We start from the raw sequence: 16,261 nt of genomic DNA on the forward strand, positions 1-16,261 counted from the left end.
GCCGTTGCACGAACAGAACTTGGTGAGCCCGGCATTGCGTGTCCTTCGGAATGGCGCCTGGGTCTAGGACTCTGAAGCCTGTGTCCTGCCTTGTCGTGGGGGTTTTACTGTCAGACCACTAAGAGCAGCTGATCCTGCCGTGAGGATATTGTTGCATCTGTCCGGAGGTGGGGAGGGGGCTTTCGTGCAAAGTGGTGTCAGATGGACAAACAGCTGGTATTTCGAGGAGCTTACCAAATACCACTTGAGAGGCTGTTTAGGGAGCTGTTTGATAATAAAAGCTTGTAGGTGGGGCAGGGTTTGGCTGTCTTGTTTTCAGATAAACAGAAGTTCTCCAGTTTAATGAAGCCAAGTTAAGTGGTTGGGACTTTTTTTTGTGTCTTTAGAAATCCCTCTACACCTAGACATTAAGAAGACATCTTCCTATTTTTATCTTTTAGAGCCTCTTATAGCATTGCCTCTTACATTTAGTCTTTAATTTCCTTGGAAATAATTACATGTGTGGAACAAGGGAGAGGTTGGTTCTTTTTTGTTTTTGTTTTTTCCCATGTGGATATCCGTTTGCTGAACCATCTGACCTTTCCCCAACGATGAGCAAGGCTGCCTCTGTCAGCACCCAAGTGTCCAAATACACACGAGATCACTTTCTGGGTCCTCCATTTTGTTCCATTGGTTTATCACCTAGCCTTGTGCCAACACCATAGTCTATCAGTCACTGTAACTTAATAAGAGATCTGGTAGAGCAAGAGAATTTCTTCCACTGTGCTGTACACCTGGTAGCTGGCTTTTGGGATATCTACAGCTCTCATCTCTCTTTATCTTGCAGAGACCACCAACTTCTATTGAAATAAAGGTATTAGGGAACAGATCTTACTGGCTTAAGTCAGCTTACAACAGTGACATGAACAGACACCAAATGCTACGATAGACTTCACGCACCTTGAGACAAAAGGGACAGTTTCATCTCCTTCCCGCAAGGCAGCCCCTTTGAAGTCAAGCCCAGGAAATGTGGCCAAAGCCAAAAATCCCAGAATATCCTCCCTGCCTCTTACACTGCCTCAGCGGCGGGGGGCGGTCACTCCCACGTGGCCCGCCGAACAGTGGTTCCTTCCCTGTGTTTCTTGCAGGAGAATCCATCCTCTCCAGATGGTCCCAAGCCCCAGCCACATGCACGCAGCTGCTGCTCTTCCTTCTCCCGTCAGGATATTAAGTCTCCTTTCCCAAATCTAGATGTCCAGGGCTCGTGACGTCCTGGGCGTGAGAAAACCGTGGTTCTGGAGAGAAGCTGGGTGGGCTGGGGGAGGACGCTGGAGAAGGACCGCTGGGCTGAGAGACAGCCGTTTCTGGGCGAGGTGCCAGCTCCAACTTCCCAGCTGGGCAGGGTGAGCCCAAGGGTCCAAAGTCCTTGCCAACAGGGACTCGGACAAAGGGAATTTAGTTTTTTGACGTCTGGGAAGGGACCAGAGGAAGACATCGGAACTTTCCTCTGGGAGCCGGGAGACAGGAGCGGGGTCTTTGTTCCTGAATGACTGTCCCTGCCCCCTGCCCCCTCCCCCCCAATCTCTTTTTAAGGCTCTATCCCCCGAAGGGAGAAAAGTCTGAGTGTTCCTGCCTCTATGAAATACATGCTTAAATATTTCAGCCTCTTGAATTTTTACTTTTTTTTTTTTTAAATGTTTATTTTATTGACTTTAGAATGAGGAAGGCAGAGAGCAAGAAAGAGACAGGAACATCGATCTGTTCCTGCACGTGCCCTGACCGGGGATCGAACTAACAACCTCCGTGTTTCGGGACTATGCTCTTAGTCAACCGAGCTATCTAGCCAGGGCTTGGACTTTTACCTTCTTAGAGAGGCCGTGAGTGGTCTGTGAGTGCCAAGGCCTGGGTTCAACTCTCCAACCCGCCAACACTGCTGTGGGTGAGTAGCTTGGCCAGGCCTGCAATCTCCTCAGCTACGCGACGGAGCCATAAAACCTACTCGTCACGGTCACGGGAGAGAGGAAACGAGGTCCAGTCCGGCAAAGAGCAGACGAGCCATCAGGAGTGATCTTCTACCCCTTCCCGACGTCTCGTGCCCTGAGAAGGATCATCTCTCCCCTCACTGTCCGCCCCCCGCCTACATTTTTTAAGATTTATTAAAGTATAATTTATGAACCATAAAAGTCACCCGTGATAAGTACGCTCAATTCAGTGATAGTCGGTAAATTACCGAGTTGTGCAACCGCCACCACAGTCTCGTTTTAGAACTTTCCGTCACCTCAAACATTCCCCCACCCTCATTTGCAACAGATCCAGACCCAGAAAACCACTGATCTGCTTTCTGTCTCTAGAAATTTGCCTTTTCTGCACATTTTATGTAAATGAAATCATGCACAATGCGGTGTTTTTCAGCTGACTCTTCCCATGTAGCCTCCTGTTTCTGAGACGCATCCGTGTGGCAGTGTTGATTGGTATCTCACGACATTTTATTGTCAAATAGCATTCTACGGCATGGCCATTCCACATTTTATCTGGTCCCCAAGGAGGGGCATCTGAATTGTCTCCAGTTGTGGCTATTATGAATTAATACTGCGATGAACCATTTGCATCCAAGTCTTTGTGTGAATGGAAGTTTTTAATTTTCTTGAGTATTAAATTTATCACCTGACCTAGGAGTGGTCAGGTGATAAATTTCACTTTTAAAACAAAATTTATTGATTGATTTTAGCAAGAAAGGAAAGGAGAGGCTGGGAGGGAGAAAGAGGGGGAGAGAGAGAGAGAGAGAGAGAGAAACATCAATCTGTTCCTGCATGTGCCCTGACAGGGGATCGAACCGGCAACCTCTATGCTTTGGGATGATGCTATAACCAACTGAGCTCCCCATCCAGGGGCATAAATTTCACTTCTGAAGGAACTGCCAACCTGTTTTCCGAGGCGGCTTCCCATCACATGTTTCCACCAGAAAGAGGGCGGCAGCTTGCCCCACACTGTCAATAAGCCTCGGCCTTGTCTGTCTTGCCGTGTATGGACATTCTGGTGGCCGTGTTGGTATCTCATGGTTTTATTTTTGCACTGCTCTAATGATTAATGATGTTGAACCTCTTTTCCTGTGCACATTAACCATGGCATATCTTCCTTTCATTCAAATCTTTTACTGACTTTCATGCTGGGCTGTCTTTTTTTTTTTTTTTACAGGGACAGAGAGAGAGTCAGAGAGAGGGATAGATAGGGACAGACGGACAGGAACGGAGAGAGATGAGAAGCAGCAATCATCAGTTTTTGGTTGTGACACCTTAGTCGTTCATTGACCGGGGGGCTACAGCAGACCGAGTGACCCCTTGCTTGAGCCAAAGACCTTGGATTCATGCTGGTGAGCTTTGCTCAAACCAGCTGAGCCTGTGCTCAAGCTGGCGACCTTGGGGGTCTCAAACCTGCGTCCTCGGCATCCCAGTCCGACGCTCTATCCACTGCGCCATAGCCTGCCTGGTCATGCTGGGCTGTCTTGATTACTGAGTTGCAAGGGTTCTTTATCTAGTGCTATTAACAAGTCCCTGATCATATATAGATGACTTACAAATATTTCCTCCTAATTTGTGGGACATTATTTCATTCTCTTCATTAAAGTACAGAAGTTTCTAAGTTTAATGGAGTCAAACTTGACAGTTTTTGTCTTTTGGTATTGTAGCTAAGAACTCTTTCCCTAAACTAAGGTCCCAAAGATTTTTTCATGGTTTCTTCTAGAAGTTTTAGCTCTTCTGTTTAGGTCAGTGATCCACTTTGAGTTGATGTTTTATGCAGGATGTCAGGTAAGGATCCAAGTTATTATTATTATTTTTTTGCACGTGGATTTTTTTTTTTTTTTTTTAATTTTTTTTTGCATTTTTCTGAAGCTGGAAACAGGGAGAGACAGTCAGACTCCCGCATGCGCCCGACTGGGATCCACCCGGCACGCCCACCATGGGGCAACGCTCTGCCCACCAGGGGGCGATGCTCTGCCCATCCTGGGTGTCGCCATGTTGCGACCAGAGCCACTCTAGCGCCTGAGGCAGAGGCCACAGAGCCATCCCCAGCGCCCGAGCCATCTTTGCTCCAATGGAGCCTCGGCTGTGGGAGGGGAAGAGAGAGACAGAGAGGAAAGCGCGGTGGAGGGGTGGAGAAGCAAATGGGCACTTCTCCTGTGTGCCCTGGCCGGGAATCGAACCCGGGTCCTCCGCACGCTAGGCCGACGCTCTACCGCTGAGCCAACCGGCCAGGGCCGCACGTGGATGTTTTATTAACCCACACTGTCCGTTAAAAAGATTCTTCTTGCCTATTGAATTTCTGGGTCCCTTTGTTGAAGTGTGTAAGAATTTCCTTCTAGACTCTCAGTTCTGTTCCAGTGACCTGTATGCCTATCTTTATGACAGTACTGCGCTATCGTGGTTACAGCAGCTTTGAAGGAGGGTTTGAAAATGGGTAGCACAAACCCTCCGATTTTGAGTTACTTCTTTTCCAAACTTGTTTTGGCTACTTCGGGTCCCCTGCATTTCCCCGTGTAATACTTGAGGATCAACTTGTTAATTTCTACAAAAAAAAAACCTGCCAGGATTTTGACGAGAGATTATACTGAGTGTAGATCAATTGGGAGACAACTGCTGTTTTTAAAACCACCAGATCTTCCATCCCATAAATACGGAATGTGCCTGACCAGGCGGTGGCACAGTGGATAGAACATCAGACTGGGATGCAGAAAGACCCAGGTTCGAGACCCTGAGGTTGCTAGCTTGAGCACGGGCTCATCTGGTTTGAGCAAAAAGCTCACCAGCTTGGTTGGACCCAAGGTCACTGGCTTGAGCAAGGGGTTACTCGGTCTGCTGAAGGCCCGCGGTCAAGGCACATATGAGAAAGCAATCAATGAACAACTAAGGTGTCACAAGGAAAAACTGATGATTGATGTTTCTCATCTCTCTCCGTTCCTGTCTGTCTATCCCTCTCTCTGACTCTCTCTGTCCCTGTAAAAAAAAAAAAAAAAAAAAAAAAAAGGAATGTGCCTCCATTCATTCATTCAGAGCTTTTTTTTTTGTATTTTTCTGAAGCTGGAAACGGAGAGAGACAGTCAGACAGACTCCCGCATGCGCCCGACCGGGATCCACCCGGCACGCCCACCAGGGGCGAAGCTCTGCCCACCAGGGGGCGATGCTCTGCCCCTCCGGGGCGTCGCTCTGCCGCGACCAGAGCCACTCTAGCACCTGGGGCAGAGGCCAAGGAGCCATCCCCAGCGCCCGGGCCATCTTTGCTCCAATGGAGCCTTGGCTGTGGGAGGAGAAGAGAGAGACAGAGGGGAAGGGGGGGTGGAGAAGCAGATGGGCGCTTCTCCTATGTGCCCTGGCCGGGAATCGAACCCGGGTCCCCTGCACGCCAGGCCGACGCTCTACCGCTGAGCCAACCGGCCAGGGCCCATTCAGAGCTTTTAAAATGTCTCCTGCAATGTTCCACAATGCCAGCGTACAAACTTTGCACTTCTTTCATTCATTCGTTTTTGAGTATTTAGTTATTTCTGATGCTCTTGTGAGCAGAATTATCTTCTTACTTTCATTTCTGGGTTGTCCATTACCAGCATATGTTTAAACATACCATTGATCTTTTTTTTTTTTTTTTGCATCTTGATTTGGATTCTGCAATCTTGTTGAACCCGTTGATCAATTCTGATAGGTTTTTTGTGGGTCCCTTGCGGCTTTCTATAGTAGAATCACGCCATCTGTGAAATTGTGATGTTTTTACTTCTTGCTTTCCAGCCTGCACGCCTTTGCCTTCCGCGCCTTTTTTTCGTGCCTGCTTACCCTGGCTGGAACTTCAAAGTAGAACGGGAGTGATGAGAAAGAGCAAACGGACCTGCTCTGTTCCTGATCTCGGGGAGAGAGCATTGCGACTCCATGTTTCAGGTATTTCATGCTCTTCCTCCCTCTTCCCATCCCAACGGCTTATGATTTTTAAGTTAGAGAAATCAATACCGAAGCTGAGGGAAGCTAGGCAAACTCAAAGGTACGCTTCCTTCCCGACCATAGCCTCAATGCAAACAAAATATAACCAAAAGGCAGGCTCCTTGTTCTTTAAGCCACTCGAGGCTTTGGAAACCAGCAGCCTTGTGGAAGCAGCAGAGCTTGGCTGAGTAACTTCTGGGTCATTCATTCACACACAGCGGGATACTATGGTGCCAGCAACAGAAGGCTCAAGACGATTAGATTTTTTTTTTAACAGTATGGAAAATTCGTGCATTACAATAGTAAAGAAAAGAGAAAGAGCAACAAACATAACATAGATGGATTGGTCTCAACACCATAAAGAAATGCACGCAGAAGCGAAAAAGAAGAAAAAGAAAAGACGTAACAACCTTCGTAACTGTTGCCTCTGAGCTGAAAGATCACAGCTGATTGTTTTTTCTAATTTCTTTATGTTTCTTTCAACTGTGCAGATGTTCACAATAAGCATCTTAGAACCAGAAAAGATAAAGAAAAAAATTAAAAATAAAAAACCTCCCCACCCACAGGGCCGGCACGAGACACAGGGAGGCTGGCCGCTCTCAGACTTACCTTACAGTACTCGTCGATCGGTATCAGGCGCTTGACAGCCACGTCCCGGATGTGGCTTCGTCGGAAGAGGATTTTGCCTGCACAGAACGAGAGCACACACAGCACTGTCAGGGAGCAGTGACGAGCTCTCAGCCAACTGTTGGGGGCGGTGATGCGGCTGTCTCTGGTAGGCCTGACTGGTACCTAAATTCCTGGCTGTCATCAGTATCCCCTGTTGGACATCCACAGGGCCTGGCTGACCCCATGCGTGGTCTTCCAAAACCCTGTTCACAACTCTAGTGCAAAGGCTGGAGGGAGAGGGACCTGGCAGATACGTGTCGATGAGTTAAGGAGGCTGAAACCAATCTGTGGAAGGAAGGCGCTCCTACCCGATGAAGAAGGAAGGGAGACATGAAGATCGGAGGTCCTCTGTCCAACTCTAGGATTCTCAGGCTGCCGGGAGGTATGGCGAACCTCAGATACGTCCTAACCGAACAGTCCAGTCTCCCCCACCACCACCCCGTCCTCTTTCCTGGGCACCTTTCTGCTCTAGACTCGTGTTCCCCAGACTCCATGCTGCCTCCCAACCTCGTCCACCAGCCCTGAGGGGCAAGTTGTGTCCACGTCACACGGGTTCAGAGTTTGTTTCTTTCTGACTGCAGGTATCACGTTCTCGACCGACTGGCCTTCATTCTTACCAGTTGTGGGGCTCTGCACACAGGGACCGACTGGGCCTTAGTCAATTTTGTGCCCTCACCATCTGATCAATGTGGGAAGGTGGCTTCCACATGCAAAGATGACAAATCCCTTCAGTTTCTTCCGTGACTGGTGTTTGCAACAGAAGGATTTCGAGCCTTCTTACCTCACTGAATACCAAGGGTCCATCCACTACTTGCCTGGTGACATCCTGAGCCCTGGAGTGAGGTACCAAAGCCTCCAATATGACATCCAGGCAGAGGATGTGCATCACAGGCAAAGACAAGTACGTAAGTGATGTCACCCAAGGTCCCTGGAAATAGCCAAGACCCTGAAACGTTATGGGTCAGGTCTGCTTACAGCAAATCTGTGGGTTCCCAAGAGTCCCACCAGGAGATGGCAGCCAAGTGCCCGTACCCAGGATTAGCCAGCCGGGGCTCGAGGCTCTGCATGTGCCACACACAGGCAGGGGTGGGCAAAGTCAGCAAAAAGACATCACAGAGGGCCAAAGAGGTGGGAGAGGGAGACAGGCCCCTCAGACACGCGTATGCAGAGCCCCCGGGAGGTGTCCAGGGGTCAAAGAGGAAAGCACGGGGGACCGCAGCTCGCCACACAGCAGAGCACGAAGACACGCTACAAGTTTCACCATTCTGGTCTGAGGTCAAGGAGAGGAGTGTGGGTCACCCGGCTGGCAGGGCGGGGAGAGATGAAGCACTGTTCCAACATGGCTCCTGTGAGCCTGCGGTCTCCCCAGGTCAAGCCTGGGTGAGCAGGAACAGGATGGTAGGAAAGGTTCGCGTTTTCACGACAGCACAGAAGTCAAAGGGGTGTCGGACACAAGTGGGTCGATGTTGAAAGGTTTGCACTGCAGGCTGGCAAGGGAGAGCTGTGCCCCAACGGACCATTTAGCTAATTCAACATTTAAAATAATCCACTTGCTCTTAGGTGCAAAAGCACTATTAGGAAATCAGGGCCTGACCAGGCGGTGGCACAGTGGATAGAGCGTCAGCCTGGGATGCTGAGGATCCAGGTTCAAAACCCGAAGGTTGCTGACTTGATCGGGGGCTCACCAGCTTGAGCACAGGGTCGCCGGCTTGAGCGTGGGATCATAGAAACGACACCATGGTCACTGGCTTGAGCCCAAAGGTCACTGGCTTGAAGCTCAAGGTCACTGGCTTGAGCCCAAGGTCACTGGCTTGAGCAAGGGGTCACTGACTAGGCTGGAGACCCCTGGTCAAGGTGCAAATGAGAAACAATCAATGAATAACTAAGGTACCACAACTATGAGTTGATGCTTCTCATCTCTCTCCCTTACGTCTGTCTGTCCCTGTCTCTAAGTAAAAAAAAAAAAGAAAGAAAAGAAAAATGAAATTAGGTAGATATGATCAGCTTAATTGTCTTTTTTTTTTTTTTGCTCAGTTCCAATTAAAATAACCCAGAGAGATAAATTACGTATTCCTATATGTCTTAATAAGTAAGAATCTTCTTTCTTTATGATGGTGATAGTTTTAATTCTGCTTAGGAGTTGGTCAAATTTCTGATACTCCATGCTTGTTAGGAAAGAAAAATCTAGAAGAAAATCTAGGGTTCAGCGTGTTGATCTCTGAGGGGTGGAAGAAAGAGATGTTTTGTTTTCTTCATACTTTTGCCAAAGTTCCTACCATAAACATTTAACAGCTTCCTGAATCAGAAAATGTTCGTCATTTGGTTTAAAAAAAAAAAAAAAAGCAAATAACGCCACAAAGCGGGAAGGGTTTGCAACTTGGCTGCCGGGAACTGGCTGCGACCCCTCATCCACTTGGTGGGTGCAGTCTCTCCACGAACCCTCTGTGCGTCCACGCTGGGAGTCTGCCCTCCTGGCGCTGACCGTCACTGTCCACCAACGGGGGGAGAGACCCTGCTGACACTTTGGGTGAGCAGTCCTTCCCTGGGTGGGAGCACCTCCCCCCCCCCAGCAGTGCAGGATGCCTGCGTCCCAAGCCCAAACCCAGTGGGCTGGCAGCCCCCTCCCCCACCTCCAGTCACTGTGAGAACCCTTAGGCTTGTCCTGAGCCCTGAGGAAGGGATGGATGTCTGTGAAGAGAAATCTCGCCTAACAAATGCTCTCTGCCCTCTAATCCCCGGCTCAGAACCGGAGAGGGAGAGGCGTCCCTCCGGAAAACACTTGGTCCCCTGTGGCTGTAATTTCCCCCCTGCTGATAAGTCAGAGGAAGGGTCAGAGCACTGAGCAGGCGGTGAACCCGCTCAGAATACTGACAGCAGGCGTAGTGCTAGACCCCCCCACCCTCCACCCTCATCAGCAAGGCGGCCAGGGCCTCCCCCAACACCGGGAATTCGCTCAGGGTAGGCCTGCAGGGGCTGAGAGGTAAGGACAGAGAACTCGGCAACCTCAGTGTGAGGAAGGCATCTCCCCTCCTTGTGCGGCCTCAGTGGGACAGGAAGCCTGTGCGAATCCTGGGGCTGCCCTGTGCTGACTGCGCCGCCTTGGGAAACGCGTGGACGTCCAGAGCCCAGTCTCCCCATCTGTAAAATGGGGGCGTAGCCCCCACCCCTTCGTGGCCATCCCATTACGCGCCCAGCGCAGGGCTTACAGACCCACACGAGAGGGTAATCGCTTTCTGCTTTATTTTTCCAAACACTTTAGATGACCCTGCATTACACTCTGCACGGAAGACCTCGGTTTCTTAAGACCCGCCTCCCATAGGGTGAACTCGTCCTTCTGCGGCCACCGAGCCGGAGCCGCTGCTCGGTCCCCGGCCACAGGGTGCAACTGTGAGGCCAGCGCGTCCAGGTCAAAGACACGACGGGGCAACGGCCCCTTGTCTGCACCTGAGATGCAATGTTTCGGTGTGAGTCATGCAGAGGAGGGCGAGCGAGCCTGCGCCCAGCCCAGCCCTCGCCGCCGCCAGCCTGCCTGGGGTGGAAAGGGTCCTCGGAGCGGAGAACAGCCTTCGGTGGGAACGGCCGGCTTTTGTTTTCCACTGTGGAGGAAGGCCAAACTGTAATTTTTAATTTTCAAGCTGCGTCCTCTGCCAAGTTGGCTCCCCTAGTTCTGACTGGGGTGGAAAATTGCACAGGGCGGCTCTCCCCTCCCCCGGCCTTTGTGCGCGCATTAGACCCGCTTTTGTTCTGCCTGACGTGTGGCCATTGGCCCTCGTGACAGAAAAGGGACCCCTAGGAGAGGGGACGTTCCTCCCACGGGTCCCTGACCTCGGCCTAGACCTCAAGGAAAAGCTAAGGGGTGGCCGGAGAAGGGACACTCCAGGCGTCCGGGGCCCAAGGGGGCTATCCGAGCCACAGTGGGTGTCCTGGGCCGGGAAACTGGGCTGAGTCCTTGACAACAGCATTTTCATGAATCCGTGGGTGGAAAAGAATTACGTAACCACGAAAGCCTTCAGGGGCTTGGGAGAGGGTCGGCTCAAGTTCTTTCCCGTCCTGGGAAGTGTTTCCAGAGCTGGGTTTGCCTTTCGCCCAGTCAAGACTTTCCCTGCCTTCTTCCTTGGAGAAAAACCTACACGTGGAGCCCAGGTCAATTTGAATACTCGGACTGACCGTGTGAGGTACGACCTCATGATCTAAAACACCAAGAAAATTCCCCGGGGACGTCACGGGACCCTGTTCCTGCCTTTCCTGAGAACCCACGATGTCTCCGGGAGAGGAGCTTGTGAAGGCGGGATCCCGCCCCACTGCACAGATGTGGAAGCTGAGGCTCAGCAGGGAGGGGGGTGCGGCTGGGGGGGGCAGGGTGGACGCCGTCCACTTGAGGTCACGGGGCTGGTCTGTTCGACTCCAGAGCACGTGCTCTGGAGCGCTGACATCTGGCGGCTGCTGCTGGCACTCCCGCTGTTCTCCAAGAGGGAAGAAAATTCCAGTGCGATTGCACACTTTCCCCATGGAAGAACTCAAAACATTAGCTCTTTTCAGGCGGATGATCCTCCGAGCAGATGGGGGCCTGGCAGACACATCCAGCCTGCCTCTGCACCCGCCCAGCAATGATGGCATCTGGAAGAACCCACTCGGGTGCCAACGGCAGAACCCTGGAGAGGGTGTGAGGAGCCTGAGCTCCCGTGGGACCCGGGGAGATCTCCCCCCCCAACTACTGCTGGGTTTGCTCCTTCTTATGCAACGTGAAAAAGATCTGAAGGCCCTCCCAGCTCCGAGGACCTGTGGTTCAGGGTGATCGTCAGTTTGCCGATTATCTCAGTACACAGACGTCCCGGGCAGCGCTGGGTTGCCGCTAGTGCGGTGCCGGGCGCTCGCCTGACCCTCCTAGCGACCCTGTGACTCAGGCACCGTTATTAGCGCCAATTTGCAAAGAAGCAATGAAGCTCAGCGTGCTGAGGTAATTCACCCAAGGTGACAGAGTGGATGAGAAGCACTGGGAACTGAACTCAGGCCTCTAGACTGCGGGCCCAAGTTCTGGAGCCAACTAGACCCGTGTCTGAATCCCGGCTCTGCCATTTATTTGTACAAGCCATTCTCATTTTTCTGCGCTTCGGTGTCTGCAACTGTTGAGACGGGCACAGCCGCCCCTACCTTGCAAGGCGGCTCTGGGGACTTAGTGGGGCAATGAATATAAAGCACTTAGCTCAGCCACTGGCACAGGGTCAACTCCAACCAACGGGAGCTACTGAGACAATAGCACGGGTTTGGGCAGCCCAAATTTTGAGCTGAGGCCTGAAGCTATTCCTTTGGTAGGAAATTTGGGGGGGAGAGGGGAGGAGGGAGGTATATGAACACCCCGAAGAGCAGGGGCCATTACTACATGATCTCTTCCCCAGTGCCTGGCATGGTGCCTGGCGCTCAGAAGGTCCAGGGTAGGCAACCAGGTGGAATTTGTAAACTGGCCCTCCAAAGACACCCTCCCCTTCCCAGCCCCTGAGCCTGGGACTGTGATGGGATCTCTCTGCTGGAACCCTGTTACACGACACGCCTGGTTCACTTTGAGAGAGGGAATTATCCTGCATTCGCCGGTGGCGGTGCAGGGCAGCGTAATCACAAGAGTCCTTCAAAGCAAACGGCTTTCTCCCGACGGGTCACAGAAGGGACAGTCAGAGACTTGTAAAGCACGAGAAAGACTCAATGCCTCACCGCTGGCCTGAAGGTAGGAGGGGCTGCCGCCCCCAGAAGCCGGGAGCCTGGCAGACGGTCAGCGAGGAAACAGGCATCTCGGTTCCAGAGGGGCAAGGAACTGAATTCTTCCCCAACTCTTATCTTCCAGGTAAGCTCAGAGCCCAGCCCAGTCCAGACTTTGTGAGACCTTAAACAGGAGTACCCAGCCAAGCCCACTGGAACTTCTGACCAAGAGAACTGTGAGGTAATAAATAGGTGATTTTTCAAGCCGCTAAATTGGTGGCAATTCATTACACAGCAACAGAAAACGGGCATGGTCGCTATCCTAGCTGCCACTCAGTAGAAAAGTTTATGGGCTGAATTATGCCCGTGTTAGAGGTAGGAGAAACTGAGGCTCCCAGAGGTGAAGTGTCTTGTCTTAGCTAATAAATGATGCAGCATCTGCAACCCCAAGGCATAGACTCTCCTTAGTCACTGATTTCCATAACTGACTGAGGCTCTGGTCACTGGGTCAGTGAACCAAACAGGACGAGCTCGGATCCCTAGCCACACCGGCTCCCGCACAGGACCCGTCACAGAGCGCGTGCCCCCTACCTGGCAGGAAGGGAATGATCCGCTGTTTGGGGTCCTTCTGCCCTCCTTCCATGGGAAATTTGTCCAACATCTGCATCTGTAAGGGGGGAGAAGACCAAAGGTCATGATAAGTGGACCTCTGACCTGTGAAGGAATTACCTGTAATATGTGACCTGGTCCACAGAAGCTCACTTTGTCAAGCTTTTCAGAAACCCAACCCAATGGGGGAAGCCATGTCAATGGGACCTAGGATTTGGCCAGGACAGAAACAATTCTTTCTGTCCACAGCTGCCAGATACCTGAAGGCCCAGAGCTGGGAAGAGATCATTGTAGGTTTTTCCAGAGGCCTCCAGCCACAGGAACTGCAATGTGACAATGTCTCCGGGGCCACCAGGATTCCACGGAGGGCGGGTCATCCTGTTTCCTAAGAACTGCCAGGTGCTGTTGAGGAGCAAACCCCTGAGATTCGATCATTACGCTCCCCCGCCCCACTAAGCGTTCCCCAGGTTGGCTCAACAGAGAGCTCCGCGCCTGGCTCGGTCCCGGCCCACAGTGTTTGGCGATGACAGACGCACAGTCTAGAGCAGGGGTCCCCAAACTTTTTACACAGGGGGCCAGTTCACTGTCCCTCAGACTGTTGGAGGGCCAGACTATAAAAAAAACTATGAACAAATCCCTATGCCCACTGCACATATCTTATTTTAAAGTAAAAAAACAAAATGAGAACAAATACAATATTTAAAATAAAGAACAAGTAAATTTAAATCAACAAACTGACCAGTATTTCAATGGGAACTACGGGCCTGCTTTTGGCTAATGAAATGGTCAATGTGCTCCTCTCACTCACCACCAATGAAAGAGGTGCCCCTTCCGGAAGTGCGGTGGGGGCCGGATAAATGGCCTCAGGGGGCCGCATGTGGCCCGCAGGCCGTAGTTTGGGGACCCCTGGTCTAGAGAGTGGAGGCTGAAAAGGAAACTGACCATTGCCGGGTGGTGTGAGGAGCACCGTGAGAGGGAGGTGGAGGCTGCCGTGGGGACAGAGGAGGTACGGACACGGAGTACCCCAAACGAAAACCTTTAATAGTGACGTGAGTGCCTCTCTGATCTTTCAAGGAATGAATGTGAACTATCTGATTTAATATACCAAATCACAAAAGATCTGCTACTTGCGGTCATAGGGAAGGGACATACCTTGAGCCTCATCTTTAAGTTGGTCATAACGACACTGACGGGCAGGGTTACTTTATAGATTAAAGCTGGGTTGTGGAATCATGAATGCTGTCATTAGATTTCTGGTCCTTCCCTGGAGCACATGGTGGATTTGGACCTCTCTAATCCCCTTGAAGTGGGATGTGGTCAATGAAATGTGAGCAGAAGAGACATGCGTCACTCGGCGTGGAAGAGTTATGAGTGGTGCGTGACTCACCGCTCTCCACTTCCTTCTGCCATGGAGACAGGCCACACTCCCGAGAGTGGCTTCTTTGACAAGTGAGGGACCTGGAGTGAGGGTCCCGGGTCCCTGACAACCTCTGATGGACATGCAGCCCGAGTGAGAAATAAACCCTCGTTGAATACTGAGGCCACATGTCATAGCAGCACATCCTGACCCATCCTGACCAGCCCATGGGCCCAGGATTCAAGCAGAGGGACAGAAGCTTCGAACAGCCCGGGAAAAATACGCACAGCTGCGGGGTGGGCGTGGGAGGCGGGGGGAGGAGAAGACCGGAAGCAGGGGAGAAGAGAGACGTGCACATGTGCCAAGCGTGGACCAGATTCTTTAGACACATCCTCTCACCCAAGCTTCCCCATACTCCTTCAGGGTGGACCTGACTATCTGGGAGGTGGAGACACGTTCGTTCGGTGAGCCTGTGGCCAGCAGGAGACGGGGCCAGAGTCCAAAGCTCATGCGCTCCTCCGCGGAGACGTCACCCACCTCTGAGATGCCACGGGGACAGTGTAACAGGACTGCTCCGCAGCCCTCGGGAAACAGGGCCGTTCACCCAGGCTGGAGCTGCCTGCCTCCCCAGTACTGTGATGCGACACCCCCGGGTAGGGAGGGTCAGGCTCAGCAAAACTCAGACTATCCAAGGCTGTGGATTTATTTGTGGGTTCCCACGGTCCCTGCTCTGTACTGGGGGGGGGTGAGGAAGTGCTTGGTCCACGTCATTCAGCATCTGCTGAGGCCGCAGCGGCCTCGCTGGGACACGCTGGTTCCCTTTCAGAACCGGCACACGGCAGGCACGCAATAAAAACTGATAGAAGCAAAGAATACAACCGAGTGAAATTCGGGGGAGGGTGGGGGGAGCAGCTTCAGGAGACGTTTGCCCAGTACCCCTGATTTAATAAGCTTCATATTACTCATCTTAAATAAGAACGGGTAACGACTATGAACCTTTGTTTGGCAGTCGACAGTTCTCATACACGTGATTGTATCTGACCTTCACAATAACCCTGTGAAACAGAGGCACGAACCCCATGTCACAGGTGAGGGAACGGGAGCAGAAAGGGACAGCAAACTGGCTCAGGTCACACTGCAAAGTGGTGGTCGAAGCAGTTCACACACCTCAATCTAAATGCCATTCTCCTTCCCTAGGGTCCCTCTCTCCAGCAGTTTCGGAAGCGCCCCTGCACAGGGAAATCAGCTCATCAGCCCGCAGTGAGGAAAGTTCCCTCCCCCCTCCACAGGCCGACAGCGCACTTCCTACTGAAAAGCAGAAATGGAATCCTACAGAGGAAGTGGAATCCTAGTCTCGGCTATCAAGTGTCTTAAGGACTCACGGGTTTTGTCTAAAGCTATCTTCTTTTCCCCTTCTCAACTTTATTCATGACAACGTTGGGACACCACAGAAGGGACTTCTGGTGGGTTCCTGTTGGGCCTCCTCGATGTACACGCTAAGGCTGTCATTCAGTCCTCTCTGTGGTCCTCACCATGCTCCCTTAGGGAGTTACTCTTGTGCTTTGTCCTGACTTACTTCTACCCAGAGAAGCATGGCCCAAAATGCAGAAGTGTTATTTATTAATTTGAGGCAGCAGACCTGGGTTTAATGCTGCATAGTCTAACCACAGATATTTGACCCGTGGGGGCTAGACAGCGGTGAGTTTGATCCCGAAGCCTCCTTGTGCCAGCTGTGTGTCCTCAGCCAGACGTCTTGCCCCTCGAGTCTGACTTACCAGCTGCAGAATGAGGAGCACAGCCTGCCAGGCAGGGTGGTTGTGCAAATGAGTGCTGAGTGTGAACTCTTTGGGGACATCCTAGTGCTCTACACGAAATCCACCATCCTTGTACTCTGCCCATAACGAGTATCTTATTTGGAAAATTATTGGGGAATAATTTTTATTAGTTTGTGAGAGTGTGTGTGTGGTTTTTTAATTGTGTTAACTATACATAATAT

At 51.5% G+C, this 16,261-nt stretch overlaps 1 protein-coding gene across 1 annotated transcript in view; it reads right to left on the minus strand.

The window, feature by feature from the left end:
- SH3PXD2B (SH3 and PX domains 2B) overlaps positions 1-16,261 on the minus strand; it is a 92,494-nt gene that overhangs the window by 38,249 nt on the left and 37,984 nt on the right. Inside the window, exons 3-4 of the mRNA XM_066273286.1 lie at positions 12,891-12,966; positions 6,549-6,625 (exon numbers count right to left, since the gene is read on the minus strand). Of these exons, the coding sequence (XP_066129383.1) occupies positions 6,549-6,625; positions 12,891-12,966 (153 nt within the window). The remainder of the gene's footprint in view (positions 1-6,548; positions 6,626-12,890; positions 12,967-16,261) is intronic.

Source organism: Saccopteryx bilineata, chromosome 4, assembly GCF_036850765.1.
Source record: "Saccopteryx bilineata isolate mSacBil1 chromosome 4, mSacBil1_pri_phased_curated, whole genome shotgun sequence".
NCBI lineage: Eukaryota > Metazoa > Chordata > Mammalia > Chiroptera > Emballonuridae > Saccopteryx > Saccopteryx bilineata.